This window comes from Mytilus galloprovincialis, chromosome 9, assembly GCF_965363235.1.
Source record: "Mytilus galloprovincialis chromosome 9, xbMytGall1.hap1.1, whole genome shotgun sequence".
NCBI lineage: Eukaryota > Metazoa > Mollusca > Bivalvia > Mytilida > Mytilidae > Mytilus > Mytilus galloprovincialis.
The window spans coordinates 70,743,754-70,765,859 of NC_134846.1; the positions used below are offsets into that span (position 1 = coordinate 70,743,754).

Consider the following 22,106-nt stretch of genomic DNA (forward strand, 5'->3'; position numbering starts at 1 on the left):
ATTTAAGTACTTGTTTATGTTAACAATTTGATTACACTTCTATTAAAATTTTACATAGTTTTTAACCAGTAACTTTATTTCATCCATATTTCAAACTTCCATAAACAGCACCTTGAAATACATATAAAGTCTGGAGGAGGTCAGAAGGTAAACAGAAAACTCTAAATAAAGCTACTAGCATATTTAATTGAAGTCAAAATAATTCAGATATCAATTATGATAATGGGTCATAACCAGTGACACAATGTCCATGTATGTATGTAAGTGAACTTTTGTGGTTTATTAAATAGATAAAGTTTGAAGCTATCATTTTATAAGATACAAGGACAAACCCGGGACACAGAAGTACAAACAATTGACCATCAACTCTGAAAACTAAAACATCAGAGTGAAACGAACTTGATTCTTGCAAGACACTTTCAATGAAAACAATTTGATATGAAGACAACCTATTGTTTCATTTTTAGCTCACCTGGCCCGAAGGGCCAAGTGAGCTTTTCCCATCACTTTGCGTCCGGCGTCCGTCGTCCTGCGTCCGTCGTCGTCCTGCGTCCGTCGTCGTCCTGCGTCCGTCGTCGTTAACTTTTACAAAAATCTTCTCCTCTGAAACTACTAAGCCAAATTTAATCAAACTTGGCCACAATCATCATTGGGGTATCTAGTTTAAAAAATGTGTCCGGTGACCCCGCCAACCAACCAAGATGGCCGCCATGGCTAAAAAAAGAACATAGGGGTAAAATGCAGTTTTTGGCTTATAACTTAAAAACCAAAGCATTTAGAGCAAATCTGACATGGGGTAAAATTGTTTATCAGGTCAAGATCTATCTGCCCAGAAATTTTCAGATGAATCGGACAACCCGTTGATGGGTTGCTGCCCCTGAATTGGTAATTTTATGGAAATTTTGCTGTTTTTGGTTATTATCTTGAATATTATTATAGATAGAGATAAACTGTAAACAGCAATAATGTTCAGCAAAGTAAGATTTACAAATAAGTCAACATGACCGAAATGGTCAGTTGACCCCTTAAGGAGTTATTGCCCTTTATAGTCAATTTTTAACCATTTTTCGTAAATCTTAGTAATCTTTTACAAAAATCTTCTCCTCTGAAACAACTGGGCTAAATTAATCCAAACTTGGCCACAATCATCTTTGGGGTATGAAGTTTAAAAAATGTGTCCGGTGACCCGGCCATCCAACCAAGATGGCTGCCACGGCTAAATATAGGACATAGGGGTAAAATGCAGTTTTTGGCTTATAACTCAAAAATCAAAGCATTTAGAGCAAATCTGACATGGGGTAAAATTGTTTATCAGGTCAAGATCTATCTGCCCAGAAATTTTCAGATGAATCGGACAACCCGTTGATGGGTTGCTGCCCCTGAATTGGTAATTTTATGGAAATTTTGCTGTTTTTGGTTATTATCTTGAATATTATTATAGATAGAGATAAACTGTAAACAGCAATAATGTTCAGCAAAGTAAGATTTACAAATAAGTCAACATGACCGAAATGGTCAGTTGACCCCTTAAGGAGTTATTGCCCTTTATAGTCAATTTTTAACCATTTTTCGTAAATCTTAGTGATCTTTTACAAAAATCTTCTCCTCTGAAACTACTGGACTAAATTAATCCAAACTTGGCCACAATCATCTTTGGGGTATGTAGTTTAAAAAATGTGTCCGGTGACCCGGCCATCCAACCAAGATGGCTGCCATGGCTAGATATAGGACATAGGGGTAAAATGCAGTTTTTGGCTTATAACTCAAAAATCAAAGCATTTAGAGCAAATCTGACGGAGTGAAATTGTTTATCATGTCAAGATCTATCTGCCCTGAAATTTTCAGATGGATCCGACAACCGGTTGTTGGGTTGCTGCCCCATAATTGGTAATTTTAAGAAAATTTTGACGTTTTTTGTTATTATCTTGAATATTATTATAGATAGAGATAAACTGTAAACAGCAATAATGTACAGCAAAGTAAGACCTAAAGATAAGTCAAACATGACAAAAATGGTCAGTTGACCCCCTAAGGAGTTATTGTCCTTTATAGTCAATTTTTAACAATTTTCATAAAATTTGTAAATTTTTACTAACATTTTCCACTGAAACTACTGGGCCAAGATCATTATAGATAGAGATAATTGTAAGGAGCAAGAATGTTCAGTAAAGTAAGATGTACAAACACATCACCATCACCTAAACACAATTTTGTCATGAATCCATCTGCTTCCTTTGTTTAATATTCACATATACCAAGGTGAGCGACACAGGCTCTTTAGAGCCTCTAGTTTTTTTTTTTTAAATTTTCAACATGAGGCATTTGCCTCATTTGCCTCAATGTAGTTACGGCCCTGCTAAGCCTTATTTTAGTATTGGTATTGTCATCTGATATGAAAAGTCATGCCGATTATAAGATACATTGTTTTCTCTGCTTTTTATTTTTTTTCTGTTTGAACCCGTCGACCTGGAACTTATCAATTATTGGTATATTTATTATTTGGAAAACGAAAGGTCCTGGAATGGAGTATTTTTAATCAACAGCATTGTCCTATATTATTTATAAGTTGAATTCTTTGATTCGATGATTTACGCCATGCTCGCTAACAAATTGAAAACTGTACCTATACGCCTTATTTTAAGTCCAGATTTTTAGTATTCGTATTGTTATCTTAGAAAGTCTTACTGATTAAAATACTACAACAGGGAACAATTTGACAATGCTTGAATTTAGTAGTGTTAACCCCGTGATTATGACCCGTGTATATAGCAAAATCACTGGCGGATCTAGAAATTTTCATAAGTGGGGGCCCACTAACTGCCTAAGGCGGGGCCGCTCCAGTGATTCCCTATATAAGCAACCAATTTTTTTCCCAAAAAGGGGGGGCGGGCCCCCTGCAACCCCCCTTAATCGCCTCTGAAAATCCTAAATACACCGTTTGGTGGTGCGCCTGTCAGATGCGGAGCGTACAGATAAGGTAATAGGTAACAGGTGAATATACTATTCGTATCGGTATCGGATTCGACCCAGAACTTGTTAATTATTGGCAATATTAATTATGTGGAAAACAAAAGGGTCTGGAGTGGTGTAATTTTTAATCTACACCATTGTCCTATATTATCTATATATAAAGTTGAATTCTTTGATTTGTTGTTTTTACCCGATGACGGCTGACAAATTGGACCTCGTTATTTTAGTATTATAGATTAATCAAAATCCTTTCTAAAAAGGCTCTAGATATATATTAAACGTTTATTCATTCACATCATTTAATTTTTTTTTTAAATTCATTGTAATCAGATGTAATCATGATTACTTTGCCAATGTAATCCTTAATTTAATCAGACACTTTAAGAAATGATGTAATCATTAATTTAATTTAATCGTACAAATTACAAAGTAATTGTAATTTAATCAATTACATTGAAAGTAATCAGACCCATCTCTGGTGTGAAGGCACCCTCAAGAAAAATTAAGTAATCAAGACTAAAACTGCCTGTTTGTTGATTATTTAACTGACCAAAACTGAGTTTATTTCATTTCAGTGAACATTATGAAAAAGGGCCTTGGCAAGTGGAACTGTATGATCCTATATATAGCCATTTTATGTCACACTGTCCATGTCGCATAACACGATGGAATATATGGTATGCCAAAGTAAATGTCTCATCTCAGTACCATTCTGAGCAATTCTTAAATAATAATGAGACAATTTCAGATGTAAGAGCCCAGAGGTGAGTAAATGATAATCTATGTTTTTTTTTAGTCTAGTAGCCAAAATCAAATTAAAATAAAATTGAGAAAGGAAATGGGGAATGTGTCAAAGTGACAACAACCCGACCATAGAGCAGACAACAACCCGACCATAGAGCAGACAACAGCTGAAGGCCACCAGTGGCTCTTCAATGTAGCGAGAAACTCCCGCACCTGTAGGCATCCTTTAGCTGGACCCTTAAAAAATATGTATATTAGTACAGTGATAATGGACATCATACTAAACTCTGAATTATACACAAGAAACTAAAATTAAAAATCATACAAGACTAACAAAGGCCAGAGGCTCCTGACTTGGGACAGGCCCAAAATTGCGGATGGGTTAAACATTTTTATGAGATCTCAACCCTCCCCCTATACCTCTAACCAATGTAGAAAAGTAAACGCATAACAATTCGCACATTAAAATTCAGTTCAAGAGAAGTCTGAGTCCGTTGTCAGAAGATGTAACAAAAGAAAATAAATAAAATGACAATTATACATAAATAACAACAGACTATTAGCAGTTAACTGACATGCCAGCTCCAGACCTCAATTAAACTGATTGAAAGGTTATGTCTTCATCATATGAATATCAGGCACAATCCCTCCTATTAGGGGTTCAGTGTCATACTATCATAACATTTATTAGAAGAACATAACTCGTGTAATGCCAACAACTGTTTTTTTTAAATAAATGTGTTTAGTTCTGATGCAAAGACCCTACAAGTGAATCAATGTTAAAGCCAAAATATGCAATCTTTAATGAACTGACAACAATATCGTAAATATATGCCTTTCTTAATAAGTCTGTTTAAAGGTTTTGTAAGCTTTTGAGGTGAATACTGACATTTTTGTGCTTTGTAAAGAATATTACCATAAAAGATTGGATGTGAAATACCTGAACGTATAAGATGTCTGCATGTTGAGTTATATTTACGAATTATTTCCTTATACCGATGATGAAATTTAGTAAATGTTTTGACTAGTTTGTGATATCGAAAACCCTGGTGTAATAATTTTTCAGTAATACATAAATTTCTCTCGCTAAAATCTAATACGTTTTTACATACACAGCAAATTGTACAAGTTTAGATATATAAACGCCATAAGATTGTGACAAGGGAACGTCACCATCTTAAACTGGATAATTAACAATAGGAAATGAAAAATCATCTCTTTTTTTCATAATTTTTTGTATTAAGCTTCCCATTAATGATATAGATATCAAGATCGAGAAAAGGACAGTGGTCATTGTTAGTATTAGCTTTATTTAAAATAAGTTCAACAGGATAAATTTCTTTAGTATACATACTGAAGTCGTCATTATTGACAGCCAATATATCATCCAAATATCTAAAAGTATTGTTAAATTTTTGTATCAAATAACAGGCTATTATTTGAACTTGGAATTATTTTTAATTATGGAATTTGCATAATTTCTTGTGCTGGAAATTTTTAATAAATTCCATGATTATTTGGTAAAAAAATGTATTATAATGTTTTGAGAGGATCATAACACTTTCCATACAATGTATTTTGTATAGATAGTGTTGTTTGCGCGGCACAGTACATTCTATTGAAAATGTACTATCTTCTTTGTAATAGAAAGTGTTGTGCACAGCACAGAACATTTGAGTACAGAATAAACATGGAATTTAGTAAAAATTTCCACCACAAGAAATTATGCAAATTCCATAATTAAAAATAATTCCAAGTTCAAATAATAGCCTGTTCAAATGTTGTTTCGATGGATCTTTGCTAATTTTAGTCATAAATTGTAACTCATAACAATACAAAAACAGGTCCTCAATAAGTGGTGCACAATTAGTGACCTGTGTTTGACTATTCCTTTTTCTCTCCTCCATTATTTTGATGAAACCTATTGTATGAGCTATAATTTTTTTTCTTTCAGAAATTAATGATTTATTCTGATAAAAATCTTAAATTCTTTTAAAACATTACAATTTTGATTTTTTGCCAATTATGTTCTAAATACTGGATAAAGAGTGTTAATATGAACCGATGGAAACCTGACCATAGTTTTAATAATTCGATGTTTGTTACTTTGATATTTAAAATTTATTATATAGTATAATGTTGTTGCCACCTATTATAATGAATGACGTATAAGATTGTGACCATGAATTTTAATTTATTTGAAACAGAAACCTGACATGTTAAAATTTTGTACTTGGTTATGAATCTTTTTAAATGCCAACAAGGACACAAATTATTTAATGCAATGCAAAATTGAAATGATGTAAAACTGAAGTGCTTTACACACTTGGGTCAATATCCTTCAATGCACCTCAGATTGAGGAACTTTAATGTAGTGTGATAACAAAAAAGTATCTGTGCAGTGATAGCAGACATATTTAAATTTTTATAAAGTAACTGAGCTTAACCATTTGGACTGATTTGGAGAGTAGAGGACCATAGAATAACATGAATAAAGGTGTAACAACTATGGAGCTATAAGATGTATGCAAAACACTAATATTTCCAAGAACTCATTATGTGAAAACAGTTTTTTTACCTCTAGAGCAGCATTACATAAGGCTTTTCTGGGTATGCAAAATTACTTGAAAATGAATCTCACTTCATACTCCTAAAATTTAAACACAAATTTGAAAATGTCTCAGCTCTTTTAAAAACAGTCCAAGATTGTGATATGGGCAGAAGAATTGAAGAAAAGATACCTGCCTACCTGAAATGATTTACCCTCTTGAGGCACACATGTTCTTTAAAGAATTAACTGAAAGTAGTAGTCATAACATAATATTTTGGTAACTTTCTTAGTTTTTTGTTAGGTTTTTTTTCTGCCTCATTTGTCTGTCCATTTTCATATCTATGGTTTTCTGAGTGCCTTTTTATACGACCGCAAAAATTTTAATTTTTTGGTCGTATATTGCTATCACGTTGGCGTCGTCGTCGTCGTCGTCCGAATACTTTTAGTTTTCGCACTGTAACTTTAGTAAAAGTGAATAGAAATCAATGAAATATTAACACAAGGTTTATGACCACAAAAGGAAGGTTGGGATTGATTTTGGGAGTTTTGGTCCCAACATTGTAGGAATTAGGGGCCAAAAAGGGCCCAAATAAGCATTTTCTTGGTTTTCGCACTATAACTTTAGTTTAAGTGAATAGAAATCTATGAAATTTTGACACAAGGTTTATGACCACAAAAGGAAGGTTGGGATTGATTTTGGGAGTTTTGATTCCAACAGTTAAGGAATTAAGGGCCAAAAAAGGGCCCAAATAAGCATTATTCTTGGTTTTCGCACAATAACTTTAGTATAAGTAAATAGAAATCAATGAAATTTTAACACAAGGTTTATGACCACAAAAGGAAGGTTGGGATTGATTTTTGGAGTTGAGGTCACAACAGTTTATGAATTAGGGGCCAAAAAGGGGCCCAAATAAGCATTATTTTTGGTTTTTGCACCATAACTTTAGTATAAGTAAATAGAAATCTATGAAATTTAAACACAAGGTTTATGACCATAAAAGGAAGGTTAGGTTTGATTTTGGGAGTTTTGGTCCTAACAGTTTAGGAATAAGGGCCCAAAGGGTCCAAAATTGAACTTTGTGTGATTTAATCAAAAATTGAATAATTGGGGTTCTTTGATATGCCGAATCTAACTATGTATGTAGATTCTTAATTATTGGTCCCGTTTTCAAATTGGTCTACATTAAGGTCCAAAGGGTCCAAAATTAAACTTAGTTTGATTTTAACAAAAATTGAATCCTTGGGGTTCATTGATATGCTGAATTTAAAAATGTACTTAGATTTTTAATTATTGGCCTAGTTTTCAAGTTGGTCCAAATGGGGGTCCAAAATTAAACTTTGTTTGATTTCATCAAAAATTGAATAAATGGGTTCTTTGATATGCCTAATCTAACTGTGTATGTAGATTCTTAATTTTTGGTCCAGTTTTCAAATTGGTCTACATTAAGGTCCAAAGGGTCCAAATTAAACTAAGTTTGATTTTAACAAAAATTAAATTCTTGGGCTTATTTGATATGCTTTATCTAAATATGTACTTTGATTTTTGATTATGGGCCCAGTTTTCAAGTTGGTCCAAATCAGGATTCCATATCAAGTATTGTGCAATAGCAAGAAATTTTCAATTGCACAGTATTGCACAATAGCAAGAAATATCTAATTGCACAATATTGTGCAATAGCAATTAATTTTCAATTGGACTTATCTTTCTTTGTATAGAATAGTAGTTGATAATATATGTTGGAAATTTGCCAGACATGACTATGATGTCATATTCTATTTTTATTTGCCAATAACTTTATGTAAATAACTTCATTGGAAATTTGCCAATATAAAATGTTGCTGATGAAGCTTTTTTTCCTTATCTTATCTAAAATGTTTTTAGATAATGTATGTTGGACATTTGCCAGACATGACTATGATGTCATTTTCTATTTTTATTTGCCAATAACTTGATGTAAATAACTTCATTGGAAATTTGCCAATATAAAATGTTGCTGATGAAGTTTTTTTTATTGTTTTATACAAAAAACAATGTATATTCACTTTTACTACCAACCAATCTTTACCATTCAGTGATAACAAGCACTTTATTTTACATTTTAATATTTTATGATGTATTTAAAAGAGTAGTTATTGTTGCAAACTCCATTAGAAATTTAAATTGATATCAGTTTTGGAAAAAGGGAAACGGGGATGTGAAAAAAAGGGGGGGTTTAAATTTTTCTCATTTCAGATTTCATAAATAAAAAGAAAATTTCTTCAAACATTTTTTTGAGAGGATTAATATTCAACAGCATAGTGAATTGCTCAAAGGCAAAAAAAAACTTTTAAGTTCATTAGACCACATTCATTCTGTGTCAGAAACCTATGCTGTGTCAACTATTTAATTTTAGATTTAAAAAGTTTGAAGAAGAAATCTTTAATTGATTTGTAAAATCTTGACATTTGTTTTGTGTAAAAAAAAACCATGTAATGTCAAAAATTTGATCACAATCCAAATTCAGAGCTGTATCACGCTTGAATGTTTTGTCCATACTTGCCCCAACTGTTCAGGGTTCGACCTCTGCGGTCGTATAAAGCTGCGCCCTGCGGAGCACCTGGTTAGTCTTAATTTGTTATACATGTACAATATATTATATAATCAACTTGTAAATTCTGATATCTATACTGAAGTCGTTTTCATATGCATACAGGTAAACAAACATGTATGAATACTAAATATGGACATACTTGTTTCCATGAAACAAAGTCGTCTACTCAAGTAGATTAATGATGTAAACACAGGAAATGTGGTATAATTGCCAATGTAACAGCTCTCCTCCAGTGACCAAATGACATTGATGTTGACAACTTAGCCTTCAACAATGTTTTATATTTATATACTGTAAAAGGATGCACTTCAGAAACAGTTAATGAAAAAATTGTAATAATAGTTATGAAATTAAATATGAATGAAAAAAATTGCATAAGTTTAAAATTGAAAATGGATTTGTTCGTTGTAAATGTTGTATCGATATTTGAGTTAATATTGACTGTTATTTCAGATGGGGTCTTGCTAACAAATTAGGATACGCTAATTTTGCCGAAATGGTCCAACACAGGACGATGGCAGGAGGTGTTAATCATGTGATTGAAGTACTAGAAACGTAAGGAGTATTCTTAATTGATCAGCCATTTAAGTTTATGCTTGTTAGTAATCCTATTGTGGTATTTTATGCAGATCTATAATGTTTGGACTTGGGGCTATATTGCAATATCAATGTCTGATCATAAGGTCATCCTATTTTCCTGAGCTCTGTTTCGTATGACTGCTTTGATATGATTATGTTAATGATGTCACTGATCTAGACATACCACTCTCCCAAGGCCTTTTTAGCACTACATTATTCATTGCTATTACACTTTTAACATACTTCATACCAGTGTTCCTCCAAGGACTTTTAAGTGCTGCATTATTAAGTGCTATGACACTTTCAGAGTGTGACAAACTGTTTTAGGGTTTGTCTAACTAAAAAAGAAGTATGACATTTTCTAATATAGTTTCTTGTAGAAAATCTAAAAAACTCTGTGCATCCAAACATTTTTTTGTCAGTCAGAGTTTGTGATACAATGACTTAATACCAGTGTTTTCCCAAGGTAATTCACCCAACTATTTTTTAGTGCTACATTTATCATTGCTATCACATTTTAAATGACACACTGCCACTCTATCTAATCATATAACAGAGCTATTAATTTTTCTTCTTCCAAATTTTCTGTGCTTATGCATTTATTTTTCATCACAAGTTCAATTGGTTGATTGTCTGTGGTTGTTTTATTTTTTACCTAACATTGCTAACATCAATATCTGAGGGTCCAGTTATTGAAAAAACAGAATGTCATCCGTTTTCTTACTCAGGTTTTGTATATAATAAAGAATAAGCAAAAACTTCCCAAAAGGGGTGAAAGAAGTGGTGGAAATTATTTTGAAGTTATTTTAGTTGGGTTTACACTTTTTGTGGTGTGTTTGTGTCCTTCTTTGAAGCCACTACAATGATTTACTCCTAAATTGTTTTAAAGTGTTTTCCACTCAACCGTTAAGGGCCTCGGTGGCCAAGAGGTTTAAGAAGTTACTACTGTAATCACTAGTGAGTCAACACTATGGTTGCGAGTTCGAACCCCACTCTTGTGGGTGCTCTTGACTCCAATCTTTATTGACTAGGAATGCATTCCTGTTGTCCAGGGAGTCTTTACAAGCCCTTATGTAAAATTGTCCTTGCATTGCATTACTATCTACAAATCTGTCAAATGAAAATTATTTCAATTTCTGAATCCTACAAAAATTAATTTATTTATTTACTGGATTGTGTTTGGGGGTTCAGATTTGCAAATATTATTTTCTTGCAGGAAAAATCTGGTTTGCTGTCAATCTGACAGCCTCTTGTATTCAATATGTATTGAAATTCCTTTATGATTTTGGATATAAGAATCTGCCATTGACAATTTTTTATCACTTTGAATAAAAGATTCTAACACTTTTAGGAAATCTGAAATATGTAGGTTTTCTTATAATCCTTTGTACATTTCAAAGAATAACTTTTATTTTTTGATAAGGCAGTCACCTTTTTTATGAACAGCTTCCTTTGTCATGAAAAATACACAAAGTTTCTCATATCAGTATTTTCTATATGCTATTTTAAGAATAGTGGTTTAATTTTTGCCAGCAATGCTTTGATCAGCACTTATTCTGTGTGAAAAAAGTATCTGCTGTGTGGATTATTTTATTGATATAATTTTAAGATGAGAAGTGACCAGTGATTAAAGAAACCGGTGACCATCAATATTTCTTAACTTGACTGACCATTTATTGGCAACACATCACATGTTGAACATTTACAACCCTATTTATGATCTAGTGTCCAAGTTTAAAGGCATAACATTAAAATTTTTTAAAAAAAAGCTTTACAAGACATCATAACTATTGTCTAATAAAGCTCATATCTATTCTCATGACACAGATTAGACAACAAGATTTCATTTAATCAGAAATAGGTGAAAAAAACATTATTGCGTGCATTTATTATTGCGATTTTGTCATTTTGACTAAAATGCGATTTAATTTTTGTGATAATGTGAAAAATCCTGTTTTATTCGTATAAAAAATTTCAAAATCAGAGTTTATATTATTAGGATTATTGCCCTGTCACATTTTTAGCAATAATAAAAACATCGCAATTATTTCTGAATTTACAGTAGTTGAAAAAAGAATAACTGTTGTTTTTCACCTTATTTCTTAAGGAAACAGTTAAAGGTTGATGATCTATTTGAACACATAATTGAGAAAGATTCCTGCACATTTTCTTTATTATTTAAATGTGTTTTTTATATAGAATTAAGACAGTGGCCTACCCATCAGCGCAGCAAGAACTAGCCACACTACAGGATTATGCTAACAACAGAGAATTTTTTCAAGGAGAATTGAAAGTCTGGGATTATGCATATTACAAAACTCAAAGAGAAAAGGATATTGTTGGGTAAATACAACTAGTTCTCGTTTTCTAAGAAACTTGATAAAAAAAACAAATAAAATGATTGTAATCCTTTAAGTTAGATAGGAAGCAATTGACTGCACCTGTATAGATCAATCTAATTAAGGTAAGTTCTCCACGATTGACTGCACCTGTATAGATCAATCTAATTAAGGTAAGTTCTCCACGATTGACTGCACCTGTATAGATCAATCTAATTAAGGCCACGATTGACTGCACCTGTATAGATCAATCTAATTAAGGTAAGTTCTCCACGATTGACTGCACCTGTATAGATCAATCCAATTAAGGTTAGTTCTCCACACTTGCTCCTAATTCTAAATCTTTTTTGAATGTCGTTGGTTCAACGTGAATATAAGCTACCATTTAAAATTGGGAAGCAAGTGCAGACTGCAGAGGACTATTTCTGGTTAGATTGTGAATTGATTACAAGATGGAAGGTATCTGTGATCATGTACATGTTAATTTGAAATTGATACAATTTAAAGAGCTGTCTTTTTTTAAGGTAAAAGACAGTTAGAAAGCATTCTTTGAAATATGAAGATTACTGAAAATTTATATTTTTTAAAAATTACTTCAAAATTTCAATCACAATTGTCATAGGATCATCTCAATTCAAATTGATTGTGCTATAGATTTCTTATACATGTTAATTAATACACTTTATTGCTATTTGTCTGCAATTACTGGACATCACAAAGATTCCCATAAAATTTTGATGTCAAAACAAAAAATGTCTCACACTACAAAGAAAAACTGATTGTTGAATGATGACAAAGGTTCTAGTGGAGAAGATTCTCAGGTCAAAAGGCATAGATTTCCAAAAAGTGATAAGGTTTATTGAAGTGATTGCTGTGTACAGATAATTTATCATAACTGATGTGAAAATACCATACTGACGATGCTATAATTCATGTAAAAAAGGCGCTGTAATTCAACAAAATTTTATTCATCACACAGGGGAACTTAGTATTTATTTTACATAAAGCCCAAATAATGCCATTTGCATTTAAAAAACGAGATCAACTAGATGAAATATTGAATTTACTAAGATTGAAATTTGCTAATTTGTGAGATGACTTTCTCATGATAGTTTCAGGTCTTTATATTGATTTCCCATTTCTATGTTACCTTGAATTATCAATCGGGGAAATTATTATATAAAATAAAACACTGCTTCAACATTGTTATTGTTCACAAGTTCTAGGAGGTGTGATTTCATTTGAAAAAAAACTGTTAGAAAAATACACATGTGTGAATAAAAGATATTTCTTGTGGTCTGTCAAGATAAGTCTTAAATGCATTACATTTATTATCATTAAAGAAATGTAGATAAGACACAAAAAATAATATTACTGAAGTTAATTTTACTTGATTGAGTAAAGGTGACAAATATCTAAAAAAAATTTGGGAGTTTGGGATATTGTGGTACCAAAGCCCAATATTAAATTTTGATTGACCAATTTCAAAAATTTCATTTGAAGCTACAAGAAATCTGTTTTGAAACCTTATGGGGTTGGTGAGTTAGCACTCTACAAACCGTCTTCTTTTAATGTAAATTAGCTGGCAAACATGGCGGTGTTTTACAATTTTACCAAACTTTTAAGGAATTGTTATATAAAGAAAAAATATTCTTTTCATAAGTTTTGTGCATGATGAGTTGTTCCATTTGAAAACCAGTAGTGTTCACAAATAGGCACCATGTGTGAATAAAAAAATTTAATTGTGCTTTTTTTCCCAAAAATTTGACAATAGATATAAAAAGTTGTGGTATAAGTGTCTTCAATGCATTAGACATACATCATAAAATAAATGCAGATAATGTTTTAGGCTAATAAATGATGTTATTTAAATACCTGTGTAAGAAAATCTTGCACTGAAATGAAATAGAGTATTTAAACATCAAATAGTTGCAAAATCATGTTTTGACTCTCGAGCCATTAGTCTAAAATGTTGCTAAATGTGAAAACTAAACCTAATGCTGAAGGGCTGAAATAACCAAAACTAGATCATGTAGATGAAGCTGGGGAAAGTTTGGGTTATCATCTTAGAGCATTTAAGTTGGATCTTTTTTTATGGCCCCACAACGAAGTTGTCGGTGCCATAAAGTTTTACCCTTGTCCGAAATTCCGTAATTCCGAATTTCTGTAATTCCGAAATTTCCGTAATTCCGAAATTCCGTCATTCCGCAACAAACCATTATACAGAGTATTTTTCTAAACGCCATCAGAAATTGGGTGGATTTTGGTATATGAGTTAACCATGATGTGTTACGGATCAAGTTAAAGTTTCGTTCTTCTCTGCTAATTTTTGTCGAAATTACGGGCTTTGAACTTTGATAAATTGTTGAAAATCACAGTTATACAGACTTTTTTTCTAAATACCTTCAGATATTGGGCTGATTTTTGGTATGTGAGTTGACCATGATGAGTTACAGATCAAGTTTAAGTTTGGTACTGCTCCGCTTATTTTTACCGAAATTACGGGCTTTGGACATAGGAGTGAAACAATATTTTTTCAAAATTGCTTCACATCACATGTATTATAGCCCTTATACATTGATTATTGGGTCAGGATAATTGCCCAATAGACAAACATGGTCACCATGAACATATATAAACTCATCATAGATACCAGAATTAAAATTGTGTACACCAGGCCAGCATTTTGTCTATAAAGACTCATCAGTGACACTCAAATAAAAAAAAGTTACAGTGCTTATCCAGTGACCTTTGGGGTATCACATTTGCAAAGACCAAAACAGTTTACCAAATTGCAGTCAGATTTCTACTCCAACTAACTGATCAACTGGTAAAATATTTTAGCAGATTGCTCATGTGAAATGTTGTTAGTTTGAAGTGAGTGCTGTAAAATAAAAAAGTTATACTTACCATCCAGATCCAGTCAGTTGATACCTTTGTCAATCATTTCTAACACAAATAATATCTTACTATAGTATGAGTCACTGAATAAAATGGTCTAATTTTAACATGGAAACTTCTATCATAAATAAATATTATAAATGAATAGTTCAAAACATTGTTTTGTAGGTGTATATTTTATAGCTTTGTCTTCTAAGATGAAGTTATTGTGCAATTGTGATTCGAATAACATTTTCTATGCAAATTACTGATCTGCTGTCATTAAAGGGAAATAATTTATATTGAGTTCAAATGTACACATAAAATTTAATCAATGATACGAGGCTTATGATTTTGCCTACAAAAGATTCATAAAAAAAAAAAATGAAATGCAAAATTAGTATGAAATTGAAGGGCATGTAAAACACAAATTAGAAAGGTTTTGCAAAATACTGCTTATAAGATATCTTGTACTCCTTGGTAGACAATCCTTTATACTTTGAACAATTCAACATTTTGCAAAACAGCTGTTAATCGTCTTTCATCATTAAATAAGTTTCATTGTTCGTTTTAGAACAGAGGATAAAAGTTAAATAATAACAGAAATAATGTTACAACAAATTAAATGGGGAAATTTGATATTTGTCAGACAGAACAAAATTTTGCTGATTATTTGTAATGTAAATTATTTCCCTTTATTGCCAGCAGATCAGTAATTTGTATACAAAATGTTATTCGAATCACAATTGCACAATAACTTCATCTTAGAAGACAAAGCTATAAAATATACACCTACAAAACAATGTTTTGAACTATTCATTTATAATATTTATTTATGATAGAAGTTTCCATGTTAAAATTAGACCATTTTATTCAGTGACTCATACTATAGTAAGATATTATTTGAGTTAGAAATGATTGACAAAGGTATCAACTGACTGGATCTGGACGGTAAGTATAACTTTTTATTTTACAGCACTCACTTCATACTAACAACATTTCACTTGAGCAATCTGCTAAAATATTTTACCAGTTGATCAGTTAGTTGGAGTAGAAATCTGACTGCAATTTGGTAAACTGTTTTGGTCTTTGCTAATGTGATACCCCAAAGGTCACTGGATAAGCACAGTAAAACTCACATAGAAGAAAATACAATAAAAAGCAGTTCTGAAAAAGCTTTTAAGAATTTTAAGTTACCAACCAAACTCTAAGTGTTTGTGAAAAAAAGTAATCATATAAGTCACTCCAAGGTCATTAGGCTAAGAAATTGGAAAATTCCTGAGTCAATAAGTATTTTCTTTTCCAAGAAAGCAATCTTTTAACCAAACACGACAAAAAAGTAAGAAGATTAATTTGAAAAAAGACAGTCAAATCCATGAGCAAATGAGAGAGGAGAAAAAAAAACAGTCTGCAACACACCATGACTGCTATTCTAGTACCACTTCTTTATTTGCTTATTGCAGGCAAGATAAGTAGCATTCTGTCTGATGTAGTCAACATTGAAAAGAGAACAGGGTTGTGGTTATGAGAAATGAAACAAATCCAATGTCATCTCAGGCATATTTTAGCATATATTATTCTGTTGTATCTTTTAAAAATCAGATGAAATGGTTATAAAAATTGCAGTTGATGACACATTTGTTTGCAGTTGGTTGAAAAGTAATATCTGTTAGATTATTTACCTGACAAATTTAAAAACTTAATGTTAGGTATGTGGCAGTTTCAAAGTGTAAACATATGTTTTCCTGGACATATTGCATAACACCTTGATAATGTGCAAATGGATGTAAACAAATGTACTATAAAAAGCTATCCCATCTGCGGTGTTATGGTTGTGAATAGATTAGCTGTTAAAAGTTAGATAAAAAGGTTGTATTAACAAAAATGACATTTTATACACCAATTTAAAAGTATTTATACTCGTCTCATTTAATATAGCTATCATCAACATGATCAAGAAAATGAAATATTTGACATTTTATGTACTGAAAATAACTAATGAAAGCATGTTTCTTTACTGTGAACTTTGGGTAATGACCGATTTTAGTGACACAAAGATTGAATAGGAGTTATGTGCCTGTACAGAGAAGTTCTACATTTGACCTTTAGTTTCACCTGCATGCTTAAATTGTTTTTGAAATACTGTAAGAAAACAAATTAACCCATGCTGTGAAGCTAAGTTAAAACTATCACCCATTAATCATCAAATCAATGCAGTTTGCTTAATTATTCAAAGCAGATGTTTTGTAACAGTTAACCAGTGATTGTGACAAATAACATCATGCTTTCCCAAATTAAAATATTAATCAGTACATATCTATCGGATTTAGTGTAAAGACATTATACACATTTTTAGAAAAGCATGACCATGTACATTGCCAAAATATAAGTATTGACAAGATGTTGGGGTGCAATTATTTCTAACTTTATAAAAATTTGTGCAATCTACCAATAAAAACATTTTCAAAGATTTTAGGACAGTTACGTTTAATAATCTCCTTAAGAACAAGTTTATTCAAAAGGATCAATAAATTGACATGGAGTGTATCTAAACTTACAGACTTAAAAACAACATCCCCATAGAAAAAGATATGATATCCCATTTGTATTAAGATTTTCACTTTTATAACCAAACTTCCAAACCGATTATTTAAAACTATGATTGAATTCAGGAAAGTTTTTTTTTTATAACTAAATCCATAACTGATCATTTTTACAGGAGCTATGGGACTTTGACTATTGTTTGGGGGAGTATTGTAAGCGTCAACTTGTGAAAGCAACTCCTCGGAGACCATTTGACAGAAAGCTTTTTTACTTATTACAATTGTTTGTTGTTGTTGTTGAAAATTTTATACCACCATGTGGATTTGACCATTATTTAATATATTGACCATTTTTGTTGTATTGTAGCCCAATGACAATCAGTGAACACAAATCCTCAAAAATTTTGAATGTTAATTAACCAGCTGGACCTGACGGTATCAGTCCTAGAATTTTAAAAGAGGTTGCTAGCTTTATTTCTAAACCATTAACTAAGTTATTTTTAATATGTCTCTATCAGTTAAACAGGTTCCACTATTATGGAAAATTGCACATGTTAATCCTATTTTTAAAGGGAAAGGTAGTCCACATTCAGCTCTAAACTATCGTCCAATATCTGTTACCAGTATTGTTTGTAAAATTGTGGAAAAAGTTTTATTTAAACATTTGTATAATTATATGAGGAGTAATAACCTTTTGTCAAAGTTTCAATCTGGATTCCAACCAGGTGACTCGACTGTTAATCAGTTAATCGAAATATATCATAAAATTATTAGTCATATGGATAGTGGTAGGGATGTAAGGTTTGTATTTTGTGATGTATCTAGAGCTTTCGATAAAGTCTGGCATAAAGGACTTTTATTTAAACTTAAACAATTTCTTAAATGACCAGCTCTTATCTTGGATAGAAAGTTATCTTTTGGATCGTCAACAAAAGGTAGTTTCAGAAGGCTTTTCGTCAACTCTAAGAAGTATACATGCAGGTGTCCCCCAGGAATCAGTTTTTGGGACCCTTTCTGTTTCTCGTTTATATAAATGATATAGTAAATGACATTGCTAATGATATTGGACTTTTTGCAGATGACACCTCTTTATTTGTCATAGTAGATGATGATCATGCTGTAGCGGCTGCTTCTTTGACAGATGTGGAAGTGACCACTTTCCAATTATTCTTTAGCATCTTTTTACTGCGGCTCAACAGAGAGTTCCTTGTTGGAAATTAGACAAGGTTGATTGGCCCTTGTTTGAATCTCTTTGTCAAATGGAACTTCAATCAAAGATGTTTGAGGCTGTACAAGATCCAATTTTAACCTTAATACTGTTTTAAGGTCTATTGCTGACCGCACAATTCCAAAGACCTCGGCAAATCCAAAACACCCTGGCAAACCATGGTATGACGACGCTTGTGATCAAGCCATTGATGACCGTAAAAAATCTGAAAGATGGTTTAATCAACATCCTACACAAGACAATTTAAATATTTTCGTATTTTTCACGCTAACGCACAGCGGACTTGCAGGCAAGCCCAACGAACATCTTGGAAAAAATTTGTCTCTGGGATAACATCTTGCACTCCGATGACAAAAGTTTGGAATATGATACAAAAAATAAAAGGTAAAAATTCTAAAGCCACTGTTAAACATTTGAAAGATGGCAATTCTTTATTAACACCTGAAAAAGATATTCCCAACAAGCTTGGTGAAACTTTTGCGAAATCTTCTTCTTCTAACAACTACAAAGAAGATTTTAAAAAGGTTAAAGAAAAAAAAGAAAAAATTAAGCTTAACTTTAAATAAAAAAATGGTGAAAATTATAATAAACTTTTCTCTTTGTAAGAACTTAAAACATCTCTTTCTAAAGCCCATGCCACAGCTTGTGGGCCTGATAACATCCATTATCAACTTAAAACACTTGCCAGATTCCTCTCTGGAAGTTTTCTTGCAGCTTATGAATACCATCTTGGAATCTGGTGATGTACCATCAATCTGGAAGCTTGCAACTGTTGTGCCTATTCCAAAACCAAGTAAAGATCACACAGATCCTATTAACTATCGACAAATTGCTCTTACCAGTTGTGCCTGTAAAACACTCTAATGGATGGTCAATGATCGCCTTGTTTGGTTCTTGGAATCAAATGGGCTATTAGCCAATATCCAGTGTGGATTTCGACAGAGACGCAGTACTCTTGATCATCTTGTCTGATTCGAATAATTTGTCTGTAATGGTTTTGCGAAAAATGAACATGTAGTGTTGGTCTTTTTCGATCTTGAAAAGGCCTATGACACTACGTGGCAGTATGATATTTTAAAAGATCTTTTTGATGGGTTTGAAAGGCAATATGTCAAATTTTATTTCTAATTTTCTCTCTAACAGACAATTTAATGTTAGAGTTAATTCAACCATGTCTGATCTGTATGATCAAGAGATTGGTGTCCCTCAGGGTAGTATTTTATCTGTGACATTATTTAGTCTTAAAATTAACAGCCTTGTTGAAGTTTTAAAAAGTAATATTGAAGGCTCATTGAACGTTGATGATTTTTAGCTCACCTGGCCCGAAGGCCAACCAACCAAGATGGCCCACATGGCTAAAAATAGAACATAGGGGTAAAATGCAGTTTTTGGCTTATAACTCAAAAACCAAAGCATTTAGAGCAAATCTGACATGGGGGTAAAATTGTTTATCAGGTCAAGATCTGTCTGCCCTAGAATTTTCAGATGAATCCGACAACCCGTTGATGGGTTGCTGCCCCTGAATTGGTAATTTTAGGGAATTTTTGCTGTTTTTGGTTATTATCTTGAATATTATTATAGATAGAGATAAACTGTAAACAGCAATAATGTTCAGCAAAATTAGATTTACAAATAAGTCAACATGACCAAAATGGTCAGTTGACCCCTTTAGGAGTTATTGACCTTTATAGTCAAATTTTAACCGTTTTTCGTAAATCTTAGAAATCTTTTACAAAAATCTTCTCCTCTGAAACTACTGGGCCAAATTAATCCAAACTTGGCCACAATCATCTTTGGGGTATCTAATTGAAAAAAATGTGTCCGGTGACCCGGCCATCCAAGCAAAATAGCTGCCACGGCTAAAAATAGAACATAGAGGTAAAATGCAGTTTTTGGCTTATAACTCAAAAGCGGAAGCATTTAGAGAAAATCTGACAGGGTAAAATTGTCTATCAGGTCAAGATCTGTTTGCCCTGATATTTTCACATGGATCGGACAACCCGTTGTTAGGTTACTGCCCTGAGTTGGTAATTTTAAGGAAATTTTGCTGTTTTTAGCTCACCTGGCCTAAAAGGCCATGTGAGCTTTTCTCATCACTTGGCGTCCGTCGTCGTCGTCGTCGTTAACAATTTTTCAAACATCTTCTCCTCTGAAACTACTGAATGGATTTGAATGAAACTTAGCATGATTGTTCCTTAGAGTATCCTGCACGTAGTGTGTGCTTCGATTTTTGATCCGTCAAAAAACATGGCCGCCGTTACTTAAAATAGAACATAGGGGTCAAATGCAGTTTTTGGCTTATATCTCAAAAACGAGAGCATTTAGAGCAAATCTGACATGGGGTAAAAATGTTCATTAGGTCAAGATCTATCAGCCCTGAAATTTTCAGATGAATCAAACAAACCATTGTTGGGTTGCTGCCACTTAATTGGTAATTTTAAGAAAATTTTGCAGTTTTTGGTCATTATCTTGAATATTATTATAGATAAAGATAAACTGTAAACAGCAAAAATGATCAGCAAAGTAAGATCTACAAATAAGTCAATATGACCAAAATTGTCAATTGACCCCTTAAGGGGTTATTGTCCTTTAATGACAATTTTTCACAATTTGTTCATCATATTTGCTAACTTTAAAAAATCTTCTTCTCTGAAACTGCTGAATGGATTTGGATGAAACTTAGCATGATTGTTCCTTAGATTATCCTGCACAAAGTGTGTGCTTCGATTTTAGATCCGTCAAAAAACATGGCCGCCGTTACTTAAAATAGAACATAGGGGTCAAATGCAGTTTTTGGCTTATATCTCAAAAACGAAAGCATTTAGAGCAAATCTGACATGGGATAAAAATGTTCATTAGGTCAAGATCTATCAGCCCTGAAATTTTCAGATGAATCAAACAAACCATTGTTGGGTTGCTGCCACTTAATTGGTAATTTTAAGGAAATTTTGCAGTTTTTGGTCATTATCTTGAATATTATTATAGATACAGATAAACTGTTAATAGCAAAAATGTTAAGCAAAGTAAGATCTACAAATAAGTCAATTTGACCAAAATTGTCAATTGACCTCTTAAGGAGTTATTGCCCTTTAAAGACTTTTTTCACAATTTGTTCATTATGTTGACTTACTTTAAAAAATCTTCTCCTTTGAAACTGCTGTATCAATTTCAGCCAAACTTAGGCTAAATGAGTTTTAGAGTTTCAGAGTATCTAGTATAAATTTTATATTTCATTTCCTTGTATGTCAAGAAACATAGCTCCTATGGCTAAAATAGAACATAGGAGAAAATGATTTTTTTTTTGCTTTTGAAGAAAATAGGACGATTCAAAGAACATTTAAATAAATTGAAAAGCCAAAATAATCATTGATGAGAGATTAAACCAAAAAAATTCAGGTGAGCGATTCAGGCTCTTGAGAGCCTCTTGTTTGTTATTATCTTGAATATTATTATAGATAGAGATAAACTGTAAACAGCAATAATGTTCAGCAAAACAAGATCTACAAATAAGTTTTCATGACCAAAATAGTCAATTGACCCCTTAAGGAGTTATTGCCCTTGATAGTTAATTTTTAGCATTTTTCATAAATTTTTGTTAATTTTTAGAAAATATTTTCCACTGTAATTACTGGGCCAAGTTCATTATAGATAGAGATAATTGTAGCAACAAGAATGTTCAGT

The 22,106-nt window shown here is 32.2% G+C and overlaps 1 protein-coding gene across 1 annotated transcript in view; it reads left to right on the forward strand.

The window, feature by feature from the left end:
- The window catches only part of LOC143045804 (uncharacterized), a 99,175-nt gene that overhangs the window by 21,837 nt on the left and 55,232 nt on the right, over positions 1–22,106 (forward strand). The window contains exons 7-9 of the mRNA XM_076218576.1: positions 3,546–3,734; positions 9,310–9,411; positions 11,635–11,778. Coding sequence (XP_076074691.1) covers positions 3,546–3,734; positions 9,310–9,411; positions 11,635–11,778 — 435 coding nt within the window. The remainder of the gene's footprint in view (positions 1–3,545; positions 3,735–9,309; positions 9,412–11,634; positions 11,779–22,106) is intronic.